The 25,767-nt window shown below is 31.0% G+C and overlaps 10 protein-coding genes across 10 annotated transcripts; 4 read left to right on the forward strand and 6 right to left on the reverse strand.

Moving 5' to 3' along the window:
• Nucleotides 1–96: 96 nt before the first annotated feature.
• PPL_03087 (uncharacterized protein) lies at nt 97–2,049 on the forward strand (the record flags this gene model as incomplete). The annotated part of the gene is made up of 1 exon (XM_020574059.1): nt 97–2,049. One exon carries the CDS (start codon nt 97–99, stop codon nt 2,047–2,049), a length of 1,953 nt encoding a protein of 650 aa, XP_020436131.1.
• Nucleotides 2,050–2,146: 97 nt separating this feature from the next.
• Nucleotides 2,147–5,775, reverse strand: PPL_03088 (uncharacterized protein; the record flags this gene model as incomplete). Its single annotated transcript, XM_020574060.1, has 9 exons — nt 2,147–3,109; nt 3,215–3,281; nt 3,355–3,784; nt 3,851–3,956; nt 4,014–4,120; nt 4,202–4,741; nt 4,809–5,112; nt 5,176–5,422; nt 5,762–5,775. 9 exons carry the CDS (start codon nt 5,773–5,775, stop codon nt 2,147–2,149), a joined length of 2,778 nt encoding a protein of 925 aa, XP_020436132.1.
• A 146-nt stretch (nt 5,776–5,921) lies between these two features.
• On the reverse strand, nt 5,922–6,446 carry PPL_03089 (uncharacterized protein; the record flags this gene model as incomplete). Its single annotated transcript, XM_020574061.1, has 3 exons — nt 5,922–6,057; nt 6,128–6,203; nt 6,428–6,446. The coding sequence occupies 3 exons, from the start codon at nt 6,444–6,446 to the stop codon at nt 5,922–5,924; spliced, it is 231 nt and encodes a 76-aa protein (XP_020436133.1).
• A 59-nt stretch (nt 6,447–6,505) lies between these two features.
• rfc4 (replication factor C subunit) lies at nt 6,506–7,853 on the forward strand (the record flags this gene model as incomplete). The annotated part of the gene is made up of 4 exons (XM_020574062.1): nt 6,506–6,567; nt 6,644–6,722; nt 6,798–7,397; nt 7,521–7,853. The coding sequence occupies 4 exons, from the start codon at nt 6,506–6,508 to the stop codon at nt 7,851–7,853; spliced, it is 1,074 nt and encodes a 357-aa protein (XP_020436134.1).
• Nucleotides 7,854–7,948: 95 nt separating this feature from the next.
• On the reverse strand, nt 7,949–8,419 carry PPL_03091 (nuclear transport factor 2 family protein; the record flags this gene model as incomplete). Its single annotated transcript, XM_020574063.1, has 1 exon — nt 7,949–8,419. One exon carries the CDS (start codon nt 8,417–8,419, stop codon nt 7,949–7,951), a length of 471 nt encoding a protein of 156 aa, XP_020436135.1.
• A 370-nt stretch (nt 8,420–8,789) lies between these two features.
• PPL_03092 (uncharacterized protein) lies at nt 8,790–9,983 on the reverse strand (the record flags this gene model as incomplete). The annotated part of the gene is made up of 5 exons (XM_020574064.1): nt 8,790–8,811; nt 8,985–9,043; nt 9,072–9,227; nt 9,407–9,771; nt 9,830–9,983. The coding sequence occupies 5 exons, from the start codon at nt 9,981–9,983 to the stop codon at nt 8,790–8,792; spliced, it is 756 nt and encodes a 251-aa protein (XP_020436136.1).
• A 616-nt stretch (nt 9,984–10,599) lies between these two features.
• PPL_03093 (uncharacterized protein) lies at nt 10,600–11,506 on the forward strand (the record flags this gene model as incomplete). The annotated part of the gene is made up of 3 exons (XM_020574065.1): nt 10,600–10,742; nt 10,817–10,901; nt 10,934–11,506. The coding sequence occupies 3 exons, from the start codon at nt 10,600–10,602 to the stop codon at nt 11,504–11,506; spliced, it is 801 nt and encodes a 266-aa protein (XP_020436137.1).
• A 127-nt stretch (nt 11,507–11,633) lies between these two features.
• PPL_03094 (proteophosphoglycan) lies at nt 11,634–14,464 on the reverse strand (the record flags this gene model as incomplete). Its single annotated transcript, XM_020574066.1, has 6 exons — nt 11,634–11,655; nt 11,759–11,779; nt 11,847–12,286; nt 12,376–12,509; nt 12,564–12,710; nt 12,787–14,464. The coding sequence occupies 6 exons, from the start codon at nt 14,462–14,464 to the stop codon at nt 11,634–11,636; spliced, it is 2,442 nt and encodes an 813-aa protein (XP_020436138.1).
• A 207-nt stretch (nt 14,465–14,671) lies between these two features.
• On the reverse strand, nt 14,672–17,561 carry PPL_03095 (uncharacterized protein; the record flags this gene model as incomplete). Its single annotated transcript, XM_020574067.1, has 4 exons — nt 14,672–16,311; nt 16,396–16,919; nt 16,994–17,073; nt 17,208–17,561. 4 exons carry the CDS (start codon nt 17,559–17,561, stop codon nt 14,672–14,674), a joined length of 2,598 nt encoding a protein of 865 aa, XP_020436139.1.
• Nucleotides 17,562–19,027: 1,466 nt separating this feature from the next.
• Nucleotides 19,028–25,757, forward strand: PPL_03096 (uncharacterized protein; the record flags this gene model as incomplete). The annotated part of the gene is made up of 11 exons (XM_020574068.1): nt 19,028–19,243; nt 19,427–19,605; nt 19,666–20,293; nt 20,363–21,088; nt 21,157–21,247; nt 21,276–22,729; nt 23,329–23,369; nt 23,724–23,771; nt 24,663–24,738; nt 24,894–24,966; nt 25,705–25,757. 11 exons carry the CDS (start codon nt 19,028–19,030, stop codon nt 25,755–25,757), a joined length of 3,585 nt encoding a protein of 1,194 aa, XP_020436140.1.
• Between the last annotated feature and the right edge of the window lie 10 nt (nt 25,758–25,767).

A 25,767-nucleotide genomic window follows, 5' to 3' on the forward strand; every position in this document is an offset into this window, starting at 1 on the left:
CTTTACAAATTAAATTAAGAATGGAACACAAAAAAAAAAATGATTGATTTATTTATTATGCATTTATTTTTTTTCGAATTCTAGAGAGATATTTTAATGGACAGTAATAATATTAATAGTAGTAGCAGTAATAGTGACAGCAATGTCAGTTTTTATGGTTCGGGTGTAGGAAGTAATATTGTTAATGAGAAATCACATTGTCAAACACATCGTAGAGACTTTGAGTATATATGCTATCAGTGCAATAGGTTACTTTGTTCAAAGTGTTATCACAATCACAATAAAGAGAATATAGATCATAATAAATATTGTCAGGATATCGATGATATCAAACAAGGTTTAAAGTCTACACTTTTTGAGATTGAACAATCTCAACCACAAACTGATCAAGTATATCAAGACAACAACAACAACAACAATAACAATAATACTAGTTATAATAATAATAATAATAATGGTGATGAATGCTGTTATATCAAATCAAGATTATCGATGTTGTGGAATACTCTGAAAGCTGCCACCTTACAATGCCAAACATTAGAGTCAAACCAAAATGAAATATCACAACACTTTCAACAGTTACACGAGTATCTCGTCGTAGAAGAACATCGATTAAAGAAACCAATGGTCAACGATATCGATTCTCTTAAACAAACACTAACCAATAACATTAAGGAACTAAAAGAATTAGTAAATATCATTCAGATAAATAACAATGATAGTAATAAAAATAGCATTAACAGCAATAATAGTAGTAGTAGCAATAGTAATGATAATGATAATAATAATGTAGATGGTATAACAGATGAGTATAATATTACGAATATAATGAATTCAATTACAGTAAATTCAACATCATTACAATCTTTTATTCAATCAAATAATAATACACTTTTTCAAAGAATAACAAATATTAATGATCTACTTGTTGATCATTACAATAATAACTATGACTCAATGTTATTGGATTTAATATTTAAATATAATGATCGATTCAAATTCACTTCTATGCCAACAAACTCGACAACAACCACAACGACAACATCACAAAATCAACAATATGATCAATATAAAGTAACGATAAATGATATCGATCTAAATAATAGATATAATAACTTTTTAAAGCAAACGATTAAAGTTGTAATATTGCCAGGAGTATCGAAAGACTCAACAGAGGCGACGTCGCGCCCAAAACAACCATTCCTATTGCTCTCTCATTACGATGATGACAATGGTGGTTTGGCATTGATGGACTTTGTCAATAAGGAGAATCCAGAAGCACACGTCCAGTTAAAATATGGATTCCTCGGTACGTTCAATTCTATGGTTACGGTAGGTGAACACGTCTATGTGTTTGGTGGTTTCGCTCAACGAAAGATGTATTGCCGTTTCTCTACAAGAACCAATTCCATTGAACACACCGGTGAAATGGTGGGTGTCGAAGGTGGCTTTTTCATCTCGGCCTGCTACGATGGACAAGACCATATCTATTTGCTCGGTGGAAAGCTCGACTCTATCAGTTACCTCGATAGAATCGATCGTTTCAATATCCGTACTTCCAGGTTTGAACGTTATCACCAACTTGGACAAGTTGGTACTCGAACCTACTCTTTCCATTACAAAGGTTTGATCTACTCGGTACTCTGGAATCAAAAGAACGCTCACATATCGATATTCAATCCCGCCAACAAAACGAACGATCAATACCAATCGAACCATTTATTCTCAAGAATTAGAGCTGCCTGTTCCGATCAAAATGGAAATCTCTATATGATCCCAAGAGATGAACACCGATTCATCCGATTCAATGTAGAAACCAAACAAATCGATAATCTAGCATTGTCGCCTTTCAAAACACGACACTTCCTTTCCGCTGTATATTATAAATCAGCGGTAGATGGTGCCGATGCCATCTACTTTTTAGGTGGCAGCAAATATAAGAACCACAAATATTCAATTGAAGACAACAGATGGTATACATTCTTATCCAATGATCCACTTGAAAGATATGATTGTGGATCAGTCTTATTTGAATATCAATATGTTTAATTCTTCTGGAAAAAAAAAACAGCAAATAAAGAAATGTCATTTTATATAAATAGTTTTAATATTAAAACACTCTTTTCATTTTCAACTTTATTTATTATTATTTTGCGAGTCTTTTCTGTAAGGTACCATTGATTTCATTTGCAATTAACAATGCAAGTCCTTGATATTCCAAGAGTGATTGGTTGCTAAAGTTTTCAAAGTTCAGAGTCGACATCATAGTCAATTGAGTCTTGATGTACTCTTCCTTTTGATAGTCGTTGGAGTGTTGATGATTGATGTTGTCCATCTCCATTGTGCTATCATCACACAATGCTATTTGTAAATTTGGTGTACTATTGGCGCTGCTATTCTGAGGTGAACTCTTTTTCGAAGCTTGAACTGGTGAATCCAACACAAACAAAATCTCTTTGGTTTCATTTTGATCTATCTCCTCATGTTGTTTTTGATCCGGTGAAAGTTTCTTCCTTTTAAGAGGTTGTTCTTTTTCTTTTTCTTTTTCTTTTCCATTAACTTTGTTATTATTCTTATTATTACTTTGGTTATTATTATTATTATTATCTTTGTTATTCTTTTTCATAATATGATCTCTATCAAATTGAAAATCTGTTGGTGCCATCTTAATTTCCGGTAACAATTGTAACGAACCTTGAAAGGATCCGAGTGTGGCTGCTGGTATGATACGGTTTGAATTGTCGTCGAAACTATCGTCTAGATCGGGCGGATTCTCTCTTGGTGGAAGTTTAATGTCAACTTTTCGCTTGACGGCACTCAGTGTAGTCCAAAGTGTGGAGGAGTAATTGAGATGTTTACGATCGCCAAAAGTGGAATTCCAGAAATCCAATGTTTTCTCTGTGACAAGTGTTTGCTTGGACAAGAATGCTGTGTTGAGAAGTTCACCGATTGCAAGGAGTAGCTGGTCTCCTTGCTCGTGGTTTGTACCTACAGCTTTACTGGAAACGTCGAGTAGTGAGTGCCATGATTGGTTGCATATCTTTTTGAAACTGGCCAGATGCTCTTTTTGTTGTTGTGACGAAGAGGTGTTCAATTCGGATTGAATACACTTTAATATAATGTGGTAGGTGGACGACATTTCATTGATAAATAATATTAAGAGTGATGAACTCTGAATTTTCTTTACAAAGGAAACCAACGGACTCAGTAATACTGGTAAATATTTATTGCCATCGACCAACATGAATATCTTGTTTATAAATGAAAATATATGTGTGAAACTTTAAAGAGATTTGAAATATTAATTATTTGTGATGGCTTACTAATTAATTAGGTGAATGTAATAAAACTTACAATGCCTCCATTTGGTCATTCTTTTTCTTTGAGGAAGAGGATGATGTTGATGAAGTAGGATCTAAAATTGAGAGAAGAGTTGAAACTACGCCAACGTAAATCTCAAGGTTCGATGGGTGTTTCCAATTGGTTGATGATTCAATGCCGTCAATGATTTGCTCGACCAGAGGATTCGATGAAGTTCGTATGGAGCTGTATCGGTGGAATGATTGTAATAGTGATTTCCAACTTTGAACCAAACTATCACAAATTATAGACAACTCACTATCACCATCGTCTTCTTTTTGTTTACTAGTATCCCAATTATCGCAGAGTGACACAACCTTCAATGGCCATAATAAAATCGATTTAATATTGATGGATTTAGAACTTCCAATGGAATTCGATGAGATCTGTTGTGATCTATCTATAAAATTCTGTACAATAGATGCTATCATATATATTAGTTAGAATTGTAATTATCTAAAAATCTAAATTTAAATAAAATTGTACATACAATTTTGAACCCAAAATTGAATAATAAACTTTAAATCTTTAATGTCCAACTCTTTCTTTATTAAAACTGGATAAAATATATCTAAAATTGAATTTATTTTAGACGACTATATAATAATTAATATAATTAATATATGTTGGATTCATAAAATAATATTACTTACAATATCAGGAGAATTTGAACATGAAAATTGTATTATTTCATTAATAATAGGAAGCAATGATAAACCAATATTTAATTTGTCAATTAATCCAACTTCTATTAAATTTACTAAAATGAAATCTACAGTTATAAATTGATAATTTAATAAGTAAACAAAATTGAAAAAAAAATAGAATAAAAAAAACATACCATATGGAATCATTATACTATCATCTCTATCCGGTAACTTTTGAGTTTTATATTCCTGAGAATATAAGATTGATTTAGGAAGTATTCGAATGACTATATTATGTACACTCTTGATGAAATGAATAATGAATTCGTTGGTGGTTTCATTGTGGTGAGCCAAGGTAAATTCAATAGCACTGTTTGAAATCGCTTCCATTGATTTCAAAACCAATTGGGTGAGGGCTACTGAATTACAATCTTTGGTATCGACCAATGCAACTCTCTCGAGCATTGAACTCCAAATCTCGATTCTCTCACGCAGTTGATTGGTCTGGAGTAGATCTGCATCCTCAATGGTGATTGAATCATTCAGCTTTTGTGTTTCTGAACTCAAACTCTTTCCACTGTGATCGACACGGAAATACTGTAGAACCTGAATGATTACCTTTATGTTTGCCAATAACCATTGTCCGCTCAACTCTGGCATCGATTTCAAACTTATTTGAAAATCAACTTTTAATTTATTATTAAAACTTGAATTCTCCTTTGAAAACAATGCGCCTGTAATATATATTTTAAATAAAAAAATAAATAAATATTTTAATTTGATATTATTATTTTAACTTACAAATAATGGTATAGCAATAATTGGAGAAATTGGCGTCCTCTAGTGCCAATGGTACAATTGGTGAGAATATATATGGGAATAAATTGACAATATTAGTCGATCCAATCACAGAGAGAAGATGTATCCATGTCAGAAAACAGGACTGATCAACTTCAGTCTGCTTAAATCCAGCAGTGATTGGTCTTGTAATTAATAGCAATCTCTTTGGCATCAATAATGACTCATTCTGGACACTATCAATTAAATATCTCCACGATTGGAATGTCTGGAATCTAATTTCTTCATTGGTATGTACAAATGTTTTCTAAATTATGAAAAATTAATAAAATTGATAATGCTTTTTTTTTTTAATTATATAATTACTTACTTCTGGTAATTTCAAAAGAGAGTTAATTACCGATCCATTTGTAAATAAACCTTCGCCCAAGAAATAAACATAATATCCCCATACTCTAATGGCAAACAAATGATTTGATGATTCGTACAGATTGTTCATCTTTTCGATTGCTTCAGCATGTCCATCCACCAATGCTTTTCTTAATTGCTCATTCTGATTGATAGTGGAGTTTGATGAAATCAATGACTTTAAAATGTCCTCTATTTTTTCAGAGCATCTAGAAAAGAGTAAAATTCAAATAATATTAGTAAGTTTGAAATAACATAAACATCAACTTTATGATTTACCTACGCAATCTCTATGCTATCTTTTATTATGCTGACATCTGTATTCAACAATTTATTCAAGAGTATAGGTATCCAGATATGATAGGACGGTACAAATAAATCTGGATTCTGTTGGTTGATCTTTGTAAATGATACAATAATCTCATGTTCAATGGTTTTCGATCCGAATGGTGTAGTTTCCAAGATCGTACAATAAGTCTGTGCCAGCTTTGAGGTGATTGGTCCTTTAGGTAATGATTGTGATGATAAACACCAAATTGCATAATTACATATATTCTATCATTTTTTTTAAAAAATAAATTAACAACCTATTACTAACTAAATTTAAGATTATAGAGTTGAAATAAATTACCTTTTTCTTTGTAATTTGTATGGTGTTTTCCAGTAATGTTGAAATCTCTCGAATTTGATTGTCTAACAATAACGAAACTATAGACTGTGAGAATAGGAAGTAGCCGAGTGAACGTAGTGAACTGATGGCCAGCTTATCATTGCCTTGCTGGTTGTTCGATGACGAGATGTAGTAGTTGAATACCTTGAGGAATGAACTGACATTGGAAGCATTCTTTAGAAATGGAATCGGTTCATCCTTGTCTACCGAATCCTTCAGTAGCTTAATCAGTGTAGTGAAATGCTTCTCAACCTCTGCCAACATTGCTTGCTGCTGTTGCTTACCACCCTTTCCACTACTACCAATCGATAAATCCAAAACTTTTAATATTTGATCCATTATTGATTTTACTTTGTATTAATATTTAAAAATAATTAAACATTATAATGATAATTAATATATGTATATATCTAATTGATTGAGATTGATTGATTGACAATAAAAACAGTCATTCATTGCAATCAACAAGATCAGTCTTTATTTATTTTTCTTAGTATATTCGAACTGTGTTATTTTTTAAAAATTTGAAAAAGAGGCGCCAAACAACTTGATAAGCATACCATCTTTTTTTTTTAATTAAATTTAAAGATCACATTTATTATATTATAAGTTAACAATAACTATGTCAAAATCAACAAATCAAAACACACCATATAGACCTGTAGAACCATGGGTTAATAAATAGTAAGTAATATTCAATATTGTTAACAAGTAAAAGCTCATCAAACTAACTTATTTTATTCGAAAACAAACATTATAGTAGACCTAAAACAGTCGATGAAGTATCACATCAAGATGAAGTTGTTAAAGCATTAAAAAGATCATTAGAAACAGGAAATGTAATTAATAATTCACATATATATACAAATTGTTAGATAACTAAACTTGATTAACTGTACAATTGTTATATATAGTTACCACATTTATTATTTTATGGTCCACCAGGTACAGGTAAAACATCTACTATATTGGCAGTTGCAATGGATCTGTTTGGTCCAGAGTTGTATAAAGACAGAGTGTTGGAGTTGAATGCCTCCGATGAGCGTGGCATTGAAGTCGTTCGTACAAAGATTAAGAACTTTGCTAGTTTCTCTGTCAGCCAGAACAATACACTGACCAACGGTAAGCCAGCGGCTGCCTTCAAGTTGATCGTACTGGACGAAGCCGACAGTATGACACACGATGCACAGGCTGCACTGCGTCGTATCATCGAGTACACCAGTAAGACAACACGTTTCTGTCTGCTGTGCAACTATATAACACGTATTATCGAGCCACTCTCTTCGCGTTGCGCCAAATTCCGTTTCAAATCACTGAATGACACCGCCATGATTGAACGTCTGCGCTACATTGCCTCGTCGGAATCGATGCCACCCGTCAAAGACGAGGTCTACCAAGCGATTCACGCCGTATCCGACGGTGATCTCAGAAAGGCAATCACCTACCTCCAATCATCCTATAGATTCTACGGTTCAAGAGAATTGACACCAGATAACATTTATAATATATCGGGTGTAAGTTATAATTATCAATTGATTATTATTATTATTATTATTATTATTAGATGTCTTTATCTTTAGTTAAACTAACACATCTCACATCTATGTTATTGTTCATGTTAATTCTTGTTATAACAGACTGTACCACCAAAATTAATAGAAACATTAATCAATACATGTAAATCGAATTCATATGATAAACTACAATCGAATCTACAACAGTTGGTTACAAAAGGCTATCCGGCATCACAAATACTCGTACAGATATTCGACCAAGTCACAAATCATAAATCATTTTCCGATAAACAAAAAGCACTTATTGCCATGAAGATTGGTGATGTCGATAGAAATCTTGTTGATGGATCAGAGGAATTCCTTCAACTCTTTGACACTGTATCTTTTATAATGAAACAACTCAGTGATAACTCAAATAACAACAACAACAACAATAATAGAATGGATTTAGATTGAATAATTAAGATTTATTTAATAAAAACAAACAAAACAAAACAATTATAATATCAATATCTACATATACACTTTTATTTACTTATTTACTTATTTATTTATAATCCTAATTCAGATAATGATTTATGATCATCAGGTCTTCTTCCTTGTGACCAATGGTAGAGTCGTTGTTGTTCGGTGATGGCAAGATCGTTGATGCAAGCGTAACGCACTTGCATCAAACCTTCGGGTGAGAACTCCCAATTCTCATTGCCGTAGGAACGCCACCATTGACCGCTATGATCTCTCCACTCGTATGCAAAGCGCACTGCAATGCGGCTGTCCTTGTATGCCCACAGCTCTTTGATCAGTCGATACTCTTGTTCCTTCTGCCATTTTCTAGTGAGAAATTCAACTACCTGTTCTCTGCCATTGATAAACTCTGATCTATTTCTCCACTTGGTGTCAACGGTGTAGGCTTGTGATACTCTTGTCGGATCACGTGAATTCCATGCATCTTCGGCCAATCTTACTTTTTCACGTGCTGTAACATCGTCGAATGGAGGAATAGGTAACTTGATAACACTCATTTTGATTAATTCTATTTTATACAAATCTAAATAATTATTTTTAACTTTTCTATCAACAATTTAAATGATTAAACACACATTCACAAACCTTTGATTTATACTAAAAAAATTAATTAAAAAAAATAGATTAGTCGTAAATTACCAAACTGTTCCATCATTCTTTTTGATAATAAGATCTTCGGCGATAACAGTAATGTTCCTAATCTTTTAATTTTCTCATTATTAATCTGTTTAAATTGTTGAAAAGATTAACAGAATCAAAGAATTTGTAAACTTTTGTTTAAGTCTCAATAACATAGGATGTCACTTGATTGATGATGTGTTTTTTCTAATACGTCATATAAAGAGGATCTTAAAATAAACTGTTTGATTAATCAAAACTTGCAAGTGTACTTTTCTACAAAAAATAATAGAATGATCAAAAAGATCTTTGATGGCTTGGGAACAAATAGTTTTATATCTTACTAATTCCTATACACATTGGGTTTAGGGAACTTTTACAATTGTATGAATATTTTAAAAAGTAATAAATTAACAAATTTTATTGTATTAATACTTAGTTCACCTTCTACCTCCGCCTCGAGGTGGATCTTCTTCCTCCTCTTCCTCCTCTTCCTCCTCTTCCTCTAGTTGCATTATTGTTTCTTAATACCTCTTCTTCTTGATCATCTATATGTTGAGGAGGTTGTTGAGGAGGTTGTTGAGGAGGTTGTTGAAGAGGTTGCTGTGGTACAGCTTGACCGGTTAATTGTGGGAGAAACTGAGCCATCATCGCCATGATTGCTTGTTGTGGATTTCCAGGACTCACCTCATTTGTTTTTGTTTTGAGAACAATCCGTTGATAAAACAGTCATGTTCTACTCTTCTAGGATCTGAGTAAATGTATCCAGTTTCTAAAAATGGGAGTTGAATCTAAGATTGTATTAAATAAGAATATTGCATTAGAAAAATTGTTATTTTTGATATAATTGTTAATAAATACCATACTTTTTCTTCATAAATAGTATTTTTAATGTCAAGTGCATTGGAGTTAATATTAATTATATGTTGTAAGTTCTCCATTGGCATTTGTTGCCATCTTATCACTAGAATGTTAGACGACAGAATATTGAAGCTAACTGGTTCCACTAATGACTTATCTTTTTGTGTTATTTCTGGGTAGAGCACTAACACAGCTCTTGGGCAATCAATAACTAATGGGGTTCCTATGTGTTTTGGTTGGGCAAAAACCTTATAGCTTTCGAAATCTTGCTTTGAATCCTGAATCCAATTATCCATTAAACTTTTATTCTCTTTAGCAGGGACTAGAGGTTGGTAGGTAGGTAAGGTGGGTACAATAAGAGGTTGACGTCCTGTTTTAAAAAATATTGTAAGTTATTTCCTTTTTAAAATTCAAAGAATATCATTTACTCTTTAATTCTTTCTTTGGTACTGGATAATCTTCTTCATCTGAGTATTCATCTGAATCCTCTTCTAGATCAATATCATTATCTCTCTTGTCTAAAGAACTTTTGACTTTCTTAAGAGCGGTACTACCCTTAGTTTTCTTTGCTGCTCTCTTCATTTCTTTTATTTTTTTTTCTATTGTTGACTGATGATGATTTTTTGAGGATATTTTATTTATTTTATCTATTATTACTTTATCTGATAATTTATTTTCTATACCGTTTTTTATTATTGTAATTTCTTCAGATGAAAAAGTACCCATACTAAATTATACTATAAACTTTAAAAGTTTCTAAAGAATGTTAGGAAAAAAAAAAAACATTTGAAATGAAATGAAAATGATGTTTTATAAATTTAAAATTCGATTGCTCAAAGATTGAAAAAGATATATCAAAAGTATTAGTTCCTAACCTTTTCCCTAGATTTTATATGAAACTCAATATAAAATGTTGGGAAATAGGTGCTAACATTTGTTAGAAACTCTAAATCTGGTATCCTCCACCGTAGGTATTAATTTGTTCCCATTTTTGAAATTTTTTTATTCTGTAAAATGAGTTAAACCACACATAAAACACCCTAACAAATTGGTGAATTAAAATAAATTATTATAAAAGGTGAATAAATCAAATATTATTATACCACATTTTACTCAAAACACACATAATTCTATTATACTCTGCTACATTAAACAAATATTAATTTATTATATTTATTGTTTATCTGATAAACAGAGAATGAATTATTCAGAGAAGTTTATATATAAAGATAGTGAAGTTCATTTCAGATCAGATTATGGATGTTCACCCGAAACAGCCAATATTCTTTTTGAAATGCTTAGTCCTCATGGCGTCAAAATGGATTGGTTATTATGGATGCTGTATTACTTCCGAAATAATATACCAATATCGAAATTTTGTTCCAAGTTTCATCGAAGTGAAAAACACATTAGAGACAAGATTTGGTATGTTTCGAAAAAATTGAACAACCTAATATCAAAAGATCTTTTGGTAAGCAATTCTCGATTGATAAATTCAAAGTAAATGTATATACAACAATTTTAAAATTTAGCACCTTTCTTCGAACTCAAGAAGATTTAAAAAGAATAAAACAGAGACTCTCAATGACAATGTTTATGCGTATTTAGCATTGGATACAACTTTGTGCCCTGTCCCAGCTCCAGACTATCATGATCCAGACAATAAGTTACTCTATAGTAAAAAACATGCCACACATGGTTTTAAATACGAGGTGGCAATTGGTCTCCAAGATGGTTTAGCATATAGAGTGTATGGTCCGTGTATGGGTAGTAAACATGATTATTCAATCCTTGCTGATTCAGGTATTATAGAAGAGCTTGAAGATACCGAAGCTATTATTGCCGATTTAGGGTATGTTGGAGAAGAATATAATGGTTATATTTTAACTTCATGCAAAGATACAGGTGACCTATCTAAAGAAGAAAAACTCTGGAATTTGTACATCTGTTCAAACAGAGCAATTGTGGAGAATTTCTTTAGTAGATTAAAAATTTTTAAAATCGTATCTCAAACTTTCAGAGCAGATTTTGAAAAACATATACAGGTTTTTTCAATATGTGTATGGCTTACTAATCGCAATATCAGTGAAAGTCCTCTTCGTTAAATTTTTTATAATAAAATCAACTAATTCTTTTATTTTTAAAATATTAAAAATTTTTAAATTTTTTAAAATTTATAAAAACACAAAAAGTGACAGGGAGGAGAAATTGACAAAGTTCCCTATACCCATTTTAGTTTAAGTGAGATATGAAACTATTTTTTGAATGACAGAGAAATTATGAAAAAAAAATGTGAAAAAAAATTTAATTGAAGGTTAGTGTCAAAAATTTTTTCTAAAAAAAAATAATTAACTTACTTGTTGTTAGAATGTAAAATTCTATTTGTTAATAAATTTGATGTATTGGAACACGACTGGTCGGAATTGATATCGAACACTGAGTAACCCAAGAAGTAAGATGTTTCTAGCAGCGTTCTTATCCCGGTGGTAGAAGTGACCACAGCAGCGACAGAGTGGCCTTTTCCATTTTTTCTCTTGGAATACTTTCAGGATCGGATGATCCTTAGCCAAGCCATCAACATTTACATTGTTTCCAGACATTTGATTGGAATACAAAGAGTGGTGTTTCATATAGTCAAATCGTTCATTACTTTTATTAGTAGAACTATTGACTTTATTCGTACCATCTATGTATCCTGTGACTGTCTGGTGTAGTGTTGATAGTTGCTTGTGACACTCAGCTACTTGATTTCTATCGATGCTAACTGATTTGGAGTATGGTCCACTTGAAAGAGCACATGGCGGAGGATCTTTCATATTGCTAACTTTGTTGTTAAGTTTAGCAAGAATTTCCTTTTCCGTCTTGTTCCAACATGCATTATGAACCTATATTATAAATATAAAAAAAAAAAAGATTAATTATTTAATTATTAAAAAATATATTTATAATTTGTGACAATTTAAGTTGTACTTACTTTTGAGGTGTAGCATTCATTGATCCACAATGCTTTATGTTTTTTTTTCTTCACCCACTTGTAGAGAGTGGCTGAAGAAATGAAAGAAGATTGGCCACGACTGTTGTGGCTGAACTTGGCAGAACCAATAAAGACTATACTATTTTTGATTGGAACCAGTTTGTCCACCATTGAATTGTAGGATTTACGCTTATTGTAGTAGTTATTCTTCTTCATTATTAGGTTGTACTCATCTAATCTAATGTTGACATAGTTTTTTGTTGTTGTTGGGTGTAATCTAAGATAACTAATCCTGTTACTAATCAGTGATCTATCCAAACAGATATCATTGATATCTAAAGAAAAAATAATAAATAATATAATAAATTAATATCAATCTATATTAAAAATAAAAGGTGATAGTTTACTTACTCTTACTAGGTGGAATTAGACTTTCAAACTTTAACATGGCTGGACCCAACATTTTCTTTTGAGCTTCCGAGTTGAAACGACTTCTTAAGTTAAGATAATGTTCATGGACAGAGAATGAGTGAGTTTTACCGTGTTCATCGATGGATACATGTGATGATCTTCCGCAATCGATTCCAAATATATATTTATTATTAATATTATTATTATTAGGAGTTGTTGTAGTAGTTGTTGTTGTTGTTGTTGTCGTTGTTGTTGTTGTTGTTGTTGAAGGATAATCTATATCCATTTCCATTTCTAAAGCCGTGGAGTTGTTATTGGACTGAAGGCTATATTCGTCTCTTTCCTTGACGAATCTACCTCCCTGGAAAATATAATTCGTCGTTCTTGGTCGCTTGTCGACATGATTGTATGTTTCAATTCTACTACGGCTACTATCGGTAGTGGATATTGTTGTTGTAGATGTTGTAGATGGTGATGGATTAGAGGTTGGTGATGGTGCTGATAAAAAATTAGAGATTGGTGATGGTGCTGATAAAGAAGATGTTGGTAATATCAATGATTTTGTTGTTGCTGATGGTTTGAGTTTTAATAGTTTTGGTAAGGTATTGGATGATTGTGGTTTTGTAGATGAAATGGTTGTTGTTGGTGATGTTGTAGATGGTGGGGGATTAGATGTTGATGGTGAGGGATTAGATGATGATGGTGCTGATAAAGAATTAGAAGATGATGATGGTGCTGATAAAAAATTAGAGGTTGGTGATGGTGCTGATAAAGAATTAGAAGATGATGATGGTGCTGATAAAGAATTAGAGATTGGTGATGGTGCTGATAAAGAAGATGTTGGTAATATCAATGATTTTGTTGTTGCTGATGGTTTGAGTTTTAATAGTTTTGGTAAGGTATTGGATGATTGTGGTTTTGTAGATGAAATGGTTGTTGTTGGTGATGTTGTAGATGGTGGGGGTGATGTTGTAGATGGTGGGGGATTAGATGATGATGGTGCTGACAATGAGGATGTGGGTAATATCAATGATTTTGTTGATGATGATGATGAATTGGGAATACAAAATGCAAATTTAGAAGTTTTCTCGGGAATAGGTGGTGGTGGTGGAATATAGAGAGAGCCACTATTGGAAAAAGACGACCTCTCCAGTTCAAAGGATATATCTGGCAAAAAACTCTCACAATTCTTTTGTAGTGTTGACTTTGATGGTGTTGTAAAAGCCTGATCTTCCAATTTATTCTCAAGACAATACTGGTAGTAATCCAATAAATTGAATTCTTCATCACTATCATTGTAATAATGAGTACTGCTGTCACTGTTTGTAGTGGATGCTGTTGAATGAATGGTAGTGCTAGATTGTGAAGATGATGCCATTGATGACTTGGGTGAAGGAAACACATGTGCCAAAGTAGATTGAGAATCAATATCCATTTTGAAATCTTTATCATATGTATTATTATTATTACTTGTTGCTGATGTATCAGCCGACAATTTGTTATAGTTGAATTGTATTGGCTTGGATGATGATGATGATAATGTTGGAATGGTTGGAATTAAAGGTGAAACTGCACTTGGAGAAGTTATTGGTGGTGATAAAGATGTTGTTGAGGTGGTGGTTGTTGTTTTAGTTGTTGAGGGTGGTGGTGGTGGTGGAGATTTGTACTCCTTTACCATATCTTGAATGTATTGGAATTCTTTAAGATCCACGTTAAGCGATGAATGATACGGCTGTTTGGAGGGATGAATACTTTCATCATCTTCTCGTGTCTTTGGTTTCTTATACGTAATGGAGAAAGTGATTCCATTCAAAGATACAGTCGGTCCTATATATAGTTTTGATAAAATAATATTAATATAAAATCATCCTAAAATCAATAGATTCTAATTAATATTACCATCATAATCGTAACTGACTGTGTTGGTAGCATCCGATGGTTTGGTTTTAAAATTCAGTTTCTTTTCCTTGGCTGGATCTAGTATGAAATGTTTGGAATCTCCATCATACTGCGCCAATAGTCTGCTTGCCAATTCCAACTCAGGCTTCATAACTCCTGGGGTCGGATGGTTGGCAAATATGAACAATGTTGTTGGTCGTCCAGAGTGGTAAAGGATGTAGGATTCGATATTACCAGAGTTCTGATTTGAGATGTTATAGAGTGAATTTTGAATTGGCTTGCCCGAGAAAAGATGTAAGATGAAGCTCTGAGATTCCCAATCTGCCAATATAATCACTTTGTGGTTCCCTTCAATTATCTGATCCAACCATGCCAATATATGAGGTAGTGATTGCTCCGGAATTCCAAAAGGTGAATAATTTGTAGAGGAGTAACTATTGGTTATAAAGAGTTTTGGAAGCACCTTTTTATCTTTAAACACCGTATTAATAATTTTACCGAGCTTTTTAAAAGATGGATTGAAATCAGTGTCATCTGCGGTAAGTCCAACATGCCATTTACTGGTTGGATCGCTGAATATGACACCTATATCACAATTCGGTGGAATTGATTCCATTCCTTGATAGTTTATATCACAGCCAACAAAAAATGGTGAATTGAAATGTTCTTGGTTGGGTTTCACAGAGGCGGTTGAAGCGTTGGTTGATGTCCAAATGATAGACGTTTGTTTTTGAGACGTAACCTCTATGATTGAATTTGGCTTTGATAGGTCTCTAATCCATTGGTTCTTCTTTTCAATATGAGGTTCGGAATCCAGTGATCCACATCGTATACTCTGGATACGCCATTCCGACTCCTTGAATTTAGAAATGCAGCGGCTCCCACATTTACTTAGCTTGCACTTCTTAGAGAGTGTAGAGTGCTCAGGGCAAAGCATAGCACCAACTTTCTTTTGCTTCGGGACAGTTAGAGTTAAATTGTTGGATGCTGCAAACATACATATTGTGTGTGCATTGGTGTGGTCGACTGAATCTACTGGTGGCACGTGTCCACAATGTGATACACGATCCAAATTGAATTGACAAACGGTAAGAGGATGTTTAAACGTATAAAAATTTTGTTTGAACTGTTCCGGTATGTTGATTAACAATGACAGATGATCCAGATAACTTCCTTCTTGATTGAAATCGGAACCGTTATAGAATTGTTGAAGAAACTGTTGGAGAAACTTTGTAGATAAAATAAAGTTGCGTGGTGCCAATTTAAACTTTGGTATAAATTCATTTATTATGATTAGTTTGTTGTAGTTGTCATTGGCTTTTATCCATCGCGAATTATTATTTTTGAGTGGAATTGGTGAAGTTGGTTGTTTGATTGAGTTGATCCATGCTTGAGATTCAGTTTTATAATTGTCTTCATTGTGATATTTTCCAAATTCTTTTTCAATATTTTGAAATTGATTAATTGTGTGTTGATTCCAATTGACTTTATTGTGTTGATTCTTCTTCTCCTCCTCTTCCTCTTTCTCTTTCTCTTTCTCTTTCTCTTTCTCTTTCTCTTTCTCTTTCTCTTTCTCTTTCTTCTTCTTCTTCTCCTCCATATTTTGAAGTACTCTTTGATTGTGCACTAAAGTGATTTATAAAATTATATAAATTAGAAAATAAATAAAAATAATAAATAAAATTTTAAATAAAATTAAAGTATACATACAAATAATAGTTGGATGATTCAGAATAGATTGAATGAATTCCAATGCACTCGTACAATTCGTTTCACTAGATTTTGTCACTGGCACCAAGTATGTTTCAAAATCATTTTTGAAAGATTTGAATCGGTCGAACGATTCTTTGGTGATTGTGGCGTCATGTTGTCGTAACCATATTAAAATTGAAGGCTCTCTCAAGGCCGAGTCTACGGTTTCCTCTGGCTTTGCAAGAAGGTACTTCTTGATGGATGTTACGATCGGACCAAAACCATTCAGCTCCATAATGTGTTTACTTATCCTTTCGATATTCAACAGATTCAAATTGGATTGATTCTTCATGTGGTCTCGTACTATTTGGTTGACCATCTCGTTGAACCAGTCTCTATTCAAACTTCCAAGTCTGTTCTTTCCCAAACCATGTTCCTTGAGAAATGCCAGATAAACATCTTGATAAAGTTTTCTTAGAAACTTGTAATTCTCATTCTCCTCGTCTCTCAGTAATGGTAGAACAACTACAAAATTAAAAAATCTTTTTAAAAAAAAAAAAAAAATTTCTTATTAATTTAATTGTTTAAAAAATACGAAAAACAAAAACAAACTTACTTGTCAACTAACTTTTGAACTTCTGGTTTCAAAATGAATTTATCTTTAGCAATTTCACTTTCTTTTAACTCTTTAATAATCTAAATTAGAGTAAATAATAAAAATTGATTAGTTTATAGAAATAAGAATAATTTAAAATTTTAAATCTTACTTTTTTTTCCTTATCTTTCAAATCATACAATTTACTGTCAGAGAAGAACTGCAAAAGAATCACCTCACAAAGGTCAGTATTGTGTGAAATTTTACTTTTTGCAAAAAGCAATCTAAATTTACTAATGCTCGCTTCATCTTTCCTAATATCCACCCATTCCTCTGGGATATCCGATTTTTTAAATGTTTGACTAAACATTTTCATATCAAAATCGATTTTATTTACAATGTCGTGATATATTAATGAAAAACAATAGGAAAGTAATCCACTAATTTGCGATAATTGAATAAAAATTTTTTGGAGATGATTATTATTATTATTGACATTTCTATATAAATGATTATACGGATAAACGATTGTTTCCGTTTTGATCTCATTTTCAGATAGATGTTGATTATTGGAATATTCATATTTCATATTTAAACAAACAATAAATATTATATAAAAAAATAATAAAAAATTATTAAAAAAAAGGTTTTTCATAAAACTAAACAAAAAAATAAGTAAGAGTAAAATGTAAACAAATAAAAAGAAATCTAATAAGTATAATAAAAATAGATAAATATATAAAAAATAATATTTTAAAAATAAAAGAAATAATAACTATTATATAAATTTGAAGATTGTATTTGTTGTTAAATTTGAAGGTTGTAAAGTAAAAAAATTAAAATGAAAAAATTTGGTTTTGATCAAAACAAAAAAGCATAGTTTTGTTGTATTGAGGCAAATTCTCTCCGTATTAACAAAGAAAGGTTGAAAACTTAATTCCAAAAGTTTTTTACAAAGAATTGAGGATCAAGAAAAAAAAAAGAATCTTTTTCTAATATCTAATATGATTGGTATGATTATACCAATATATTTAGCAAACATTCTAAATCGGGATATTTTTATAATTTTCTTCCAAACTTTGTGTTTGGATCATATGAAAACTAAGTTTTGCAAAAAAAATGTTGAATTTGAAAATAATATTTTTTTTTAATTATATTTTGGTTTGGTTTTTTTTTTGCAATAAAAACAAAAGAAAACAGACATCTTAATTCATTCTTTTAAAATATAGTTATAATTTAATTATTATTTGAATATTTATCACCAAGATATACATGTAGTAAATTAGTAAATAAAGGTTAATTACTGGACAATGACCGATTAGCATGCGTTTCAATAACAGAAACAATTACAAAGTTTGAGTTTAATAACAGAATTAGTTCTATTGCTCAACTAAAAAGTAAAATAAACATATAAACAAGCACATGTAATCATAGATTGGCTAAAAAGGATAGTGGATGTAATATTTATAAAGGTATAGATTTATTTTATTTTTTCACTTTTAAACAACTATTAACTGACTGGTTAAACCATCATCATCATTCAGAGAATTCTATAGGAGAAGAGCAGCTGAGAAACGTGAACCTTTTAATTATTGTCAAGATATGGTGAAAACCAATGGTTTTATTTTAGCTAACTAATAATGCTTAGAGCAATTCAACATTGTTTCGATTGTCAAAGAAAATATATCGAGAAAATATAATGTTCAATCAATTCGTGAACATTATGACCCCTCGTAACCTCTTTGGTATTATTCTACAAACAGGTAGACTGTTGGTAATGTGGTTATACATGGATCAAAAGTTAGTTATTTAAAAAACAAAACACAATATATATATTAAAATTTAATAATAAAGAAAAAATAAAACAATCTATAGATTTAATCATTAATAGAAATATTGTTGAAGAGGTGCATCAAACTAATACTTATTATCATGTGGCTATGCTTTTTTGTGTTTTGCTTTTTTTAAAAAAAAAAAAAATTTAAAGTTAGTGATTCTTTTTAATTATTTATATTTGATTTTTGATTCGTTATTTTAATTAAGTTTTATTTTAAAATGGCAAGCAGATTAACTACACAACAAAATAAGAGTAATAATAGTCGATCATTGGCTCCCTCTTTCAATAATTATACACAAGGAGTGTTGAATTCAATAAAATCAGTTAGTGATCCAAACACTAAACCAGTCAAGAGTAATCGTTATAAGGACTATAGTAAATTATCAGAGAGGTCTGGTAATAAAAGTAAAGTTTTAAATTTAATAACAACTTCAGTAAATGTAATAGCATCACCAAAAAAACATAACAAAGTAACGAATGATCAACAGACACATTTAATGAAAGATTGGTTAACAAAGAATACCACTGGAAAGCAGGTACACTATTGACAACTATACATATCATAAACTGTTGTTTTGAATGATTATTGTTAATATTTTAACTATAAATATATTCAGGTTCTTGAAGAATTAAAGAAAGATGGTAGTATTACTACAACAGAAAAATTCAGAAAGCGATATAAGGAGATATATGAAGAGATACCTGGAGCAACCACACATGCTGTTGCGTTGTCATATGTTATTGCATCACTTCAGAGTGGCCAATATACAGATAGAGATGGATTTGAAAAAACAAGGTAAGTGTTTTGTAATGCTCGTGATTTTGTATATCATTGATACTAATATACCCAATCTAGATTGTTATCAAGTTTAGTTCCTTTTTACACTTCTAAGGAAATCAGAGAGTTTGGAATCACAATAGATAATAATGCGTGGAATCGTGCAATTCAACACGTACATAAGTATGGTGCAGGTAGACTGATTAATGCAGAAGAGATCAGCAATTGGAGATCTAAATTTACACACAATGGACAAATGACAAGAAAACAAAGAACCACGATGCTAAGGACAGCCGTCGAAGGTTACTTCAATATGAAAGATATAACTGAAGAATCAAGTAAAAACATGAGGTTGTACAGCAAAGAACTCGACGCAGATGGTAAACGAGCTTTCGAGTTGGTGCCAATCAAGAACCTTGCTTTAGGAAACATAAATACCTGCTTTACAGATTACCTCAAGAAGAGTGAAGTTGATCAAGTCAAGTATCCACTCATGGGTAGAAGTGCATTTTACAGTTTCGTACCAGATTATGTCAGAGAAATGAAGAATCGAACCGACATGTGTCCAATGTGTGTTCAGTATCAGGCTCTCGAGTCAAAACGAATTAAGTTTGGGCAACTTTCAGATCAAGATCATAAACTGTTTGAAATCTTGACTATTCACAAGATGTTTGTTCAGCAAAGAAAGAATGATTATTTGACATGTGTAATTATAATTTTATTAATACATTTAGTTAATGATTTATTAATGAAATTTTTTTTTTTTTTTATTTAGAAAAATGAGTTAAAGTCAGGAGAGTGTATTATTCTCTGTGATTTTAAAGAGAATATATCATTAGGTAAATCCAAAGTGCAAGTAAGCCATGAATTTTACCAACAACCTGCTCGTACCTTCTTTGGAATGGTCCTCTTCTATAAGCAAGGTGACAAGCTGAAGATTCACTACTATGACTGTCTTTCACAAGTACTTAATCACTGTTCGACATTTGCAATTTCATGTCTCGACAAATTAATCAATGATCCATTATTCACCAGTCTAAATATCAACAAAATTACATTTTGGTGTGATAATGCTAGACACTTCAAGTCAAATGAAATACTTTCATATATGCATACATTGTCAAAGTTGCAAGTAGCTGATCCAAACACTCCAAACAAAACCAAAAGAAAGTATCTCGTCGAATTGAATACTTTTGCACCCTATCACGGAAAGAGTGAATGCGATCAACATTTTTCAATGGTTTCTAGAGCGATAGCAGACAAGTCGAGTTTCAAAGATTCAATCTATACAGATCAAGATGTTATCAATGCAATCAAGAGTACCACTGACAACAACAACTATCAAAGAACATACAAATTGACTTCTGAATCAGAGAAGGAGGCTGTTACCATCAAAGTAACAGTCGAAATTCATAACCCAAAGGAATTGAAACAGAAAGAAATAAAGATCTTTCCTGGTTTTACAGAGTATCATCGTTTCCAGTTTTTAGATAATAGATCAGTAAGTTAATCAATTATATAATTTGTATTCAAAACAATTATTAATCAATATTTTTTTATAAAAAAAAGATGCGTGCCAATAAACATTACATTAAATTCATGGGTGGAAATGAAGTTGACAAAAATGACTATCTACAAATATTCTGCTATGAAAAGTCAAGTTGGTAAAGAGACTACAATTTCCAGAGGCTACGAATCGACCACCAAGGAGGAGGCACAGTCTTGGAAACCAGCTCGAGATAAGGCACATACCACCTATCTAAACACCATGATAGAAATGAATGAGATTGCCAAGAATGTAGACGAATCAAATAAGGAAAAGGCAAAAGAGATGAGCGATATTATAAATACTTATGCCAATGTAACATCTAAATTAGCTCCACAACCCACACCTTCAAGAACACAACAAATTGTTTCGTCACCTCAGTCACCATCTCAACCAACACTTTCAAATTCACAAGCTGCTTCTACTTCATCTCAATCTTCACCAAAACCAGCTACCACAACTACACCAGACCAAACACTCTCTGGTACAAACAAAAGAAGAAGAGGCTACAGAGGAACAAAGAAAACAAAACAGACTAATTCACAAAATAATACACAGAATAATACACAAGATAATATACAAAATAGTACACAAAATAATAAACAAATTAATACACAGAATAATACACAGAATAATACACATAATACACATAATAATACACATAATAATACACAAAATACCCAAAGTAAACCATTGTTTGATATCGAATCGATTGATTTTGGTGACGATGATCATGATATCGGATCGAGCTTGATTTATAGTGGTAAAAGAAAAGAAAGAGAGGATGATTGTGACAATAATAGTCAACATAAAAAAATAAATAACCAAATAAATAACCAAATAAATAACAATAACAATAATAATAATAACAATTCAACAAAAAAAAGAATAAGAGAAGAAGATAATAATCAAGAATCAATGGACAATCAAAAACATCACAAATCAACTCATGTAAATAGTCAAACACCAATCCAATCCCCATCCCAAACACCAATTCAAACACCATCCCAAACACCAATCCAAACACCAATTCCAACACAATCCCAAACACCAATCCAAACTCCATCTCAATCACCAATCCAAACTCCAACCCAAACACCACTCCATACTCCTATTCAACACAACACTACAGTGCAATCAACAGAACAATCAAAACCAGCAAAAGAAATTGTCGTAATCTTTGAAATCGATAACAATTACAACTCGCAGATTCAAGATTATAGACAACAACAACAACAACAACAAATCAACTATTTACAACAACTTTCACAAACACTGCAACAACAATCTCCACCACAGTCAGAAGCAGCAGCATCAAATGATGTAGAAATGACATCACATGAAGATCCTATCATGGAACAAGTTGAGGAAACTGACGATGCAATGGAGATCGATCGATTCTGTATTCCATATGAAAAGATCAAGGACCAGTTGAATACCGCAGAAGAAGACGAAAACATGAACAATGCCGGTGACTTCTTATCTAATTGGCCATCTCTACGAGAACTTATTATAAGAATTCCATGCCTCACAGCCATAGCGGACTATGGACAGCTCTTCTCCACTCTACTTATTAAGAACCCATTATCAAACCTGGTAATAAGACCAATTCAAAATATGATTGGAAATGTTTTAAAATCATTTTTATAATTCAAATTTTATTATAATCTTTTTGGTATGTGGAGATGTTTAGGCATAAAAGATAGTGTAAGTAAATAATTGTTTTATTTTAATGAATACAGATTACTAATTTTTATTTCTTTGACATATCTTTAGTGGATCATAATTATTCAATAATTTTTGATTGCTTGTTTTGAAATAGTATATGCAGTAGTGTGTAAAGAATCTTGCAATCAATTCGCCTATTTTTTCATTTGTTGTTATGGGTTTGATGAAGCTATGTATATGTTCGGATGGGAGTCTGGTCTAGTACATTTCAAATCAAATTTATTTCAACATTGAATAAGGTGATTTTGGTTATTAACAAAAACACAATTCAACATGTGAGCACTTTGCAATATTATTTTAGAATAACGCTTTCAACCTGATTCATTATCTGGAGTGTTTGAATGTTGAAGCATATTGATTTGGTAGTAGTAAATTTTGTTTTATATTATGTTTTAGTTCATTGTAAGTATAAGTTCCTTATATAGCAGTTGTAAATGTACTTAACTAATTCATTCTATTATACAAAGGTCAATTCATACAAAGAATGTGATCTTTCTAGATTTTATTTGTATTTTTAATCAAGAGAATAGTCCAATAAAGGTATACGCATATAATTTTATTAATATAAATTTTATTTACTTCTTTATTATATTTCGTATGTCATTAATTTATGTTCAACATATCAGATAATTTTGTATGCCTACGACAAATTATTCTGGTATTACCGAATGTAAAAGATGAAGACTCCCATCTGGCTGTCACTCAATAATGTCTAGTATACATTATTCAATTAATGTTTTACTAACTTATTTGATACAGACCAATCCGGCATTATAGGGTAGGCACACTATAAAACTATATATTTTAAAATGCACCACTTTAGAATATATAAAGGGCCGACTAGTCAATATTTCTAACTAAGGTGGTCAAGTTATTATATCGACTCAGCTACAATCTTTAAAAATAAAATGTATGTAATTGAAAATCTATTTGGATAAACATTCTTACTTATTAACTTTTTTGTTTTAAATAGAAAAATATTGTTGAGTAACAACAATAAAGGTGCATCGAACGAGCCACCCGGTTATCATGTAGATTTTCTCCATTTTGATATGATAGTCGTGAATAATAATAGAATGGATTACCAGGGGCACACTCAGTGCAGGGAGTGGGTAAATAATCAAGTATATTCAAGATAACTAATTCAAATTTATTTTTTTTTCTCCAAAAAAGTATAGGTTAGTTTTGCCTTTAATTTGTTTATATATGGTATGTATCATTCTATAAATAAATAGATATAGGTAATACAATATAAGTACTGTATTAGTCCAGTGCACATTGTGCTGTCAACGCTTTACATATTTATATTCTTACACTATATTTCTATTTATTTCCACTGCAGTGAATTAGCACCTAATTCACTTTCATTCTTCCTTTCATCCATTCTTTCTTTCTTTCTTTCTTTCTTTCAATCTTTCATCCACCCATTCTTCTTTCTTCCTTTCATACATTTATTTATTCATCCAGTAATTTATTTATTTCTCTATATATCAATTATATGTATTATATTTATTTATTTATATTTATCTTTATATCTATCTTAATATTTATATTTATTTTCAGTGTTATATTTATTTATATTTTTTATATTTATTTAAATATTATATTTATTTATATTTATATTTATATTCATATATATTATATTTATTCATTTATTCATTTATTAACTCACTTTATTGTCAATCTACTATCATACAAAGTTGCTTTTTCGTATCGCTAACATTATACAATTGAATTTTATATGGTTATTGTTGATTTGATTGTGTTTGATTCAAATAAAAACCAAAAATTTAATATTTAGTGAAGATTGGCAAAGTGAAAGATTCCAGCTTATATCCACTATTCAAGGAATCGATAGAAATTCAAGATCACATATCGTGTGTTGAACCATTTCTATTTGATATATGTGCTTTATTTAATCAGTAGGGTCCATTGTTAAATATCTATTTCGTTAGTTGCCAATCATTGATTTTCTCATATAAATTTCCCATATTACAATACCCATTTTTTGAACACCATTTTTTGATTGAAGATCTTTGAGAAATTGATTGAATCTTTCATAACATTGATAAATATGTCTGTCCCTGTATTCTTTGATCTCTCGGGTACGTTGTAGCTTGCTCCGAACTCCGATGCAGATTGGAAAACTCATTTTACCCATCGAAAAACAGAGGCCAAACTCTTTCAAATTTTTTTTAAAGAATAAAACAAACTTTATATTCTAAATCTACTATAAAAATACTTTCTATTTATCTAATTTTTATTAAAATCTAACAAGGTTTGATATTTTATTTTATTTTTTTAATATTAATCTCTATTGCAAAAACTTAGAAAAAAAAATTGTGAAAAACAGCCACAACCACTATCATTGAAAAAAATTTAACAAATAATATTAATATTATTTTGGATGATGATGTAAATTTTTTGTTCTTAAAGATATCAAGATATTTATTTTTTTGTTTTTTCAAAAAATTATAGGTCACGGTTTGATTATGAAAAAACATGAACTAACATATTATTAAGATCAAAAAATGCTTATTCTGAGTTGATTCCCAGTCTAATGTTTTTTGAATTGTGTAAATGGTTTGACCAATTGGACTTTTGTAAAATTAACAAGCCATAAAAACCCCAAAATTAGTTTTTAGGAGTGAGAATGGGGGTACATATTAAAGTTTGACCCACCATTTTATCATCAACTTTTACCTTTTTCAAAAAATTTTAAAAAAACTATTTTCACATCAATCAACACTGAATCAGTCCATCTCTCCACTACAAAAAAACTGTAATATATATTAACCATTTTAATTTATTTTTTAATTTAGTTTTTTTTTTTTTTTTTTTAGTTTTAGAAACATACCATAGATTTCTTAGACTTTTAACAAACCTGATCATATAAATACTTGTTT

The sequence above is a fragment of the Heterostelium album genome (assembly GCF_000004825.1).
Source record: "Heterostelium album PN500 unplaced genomic scaffold PPL_scaffold3, whole genome shotgun sequence".
NCBI lineage: Eukaryota > Evosea > Eumycetozoa > Acytosteliales > Acytosteliaceae > Heterostelium > Heterostelium album.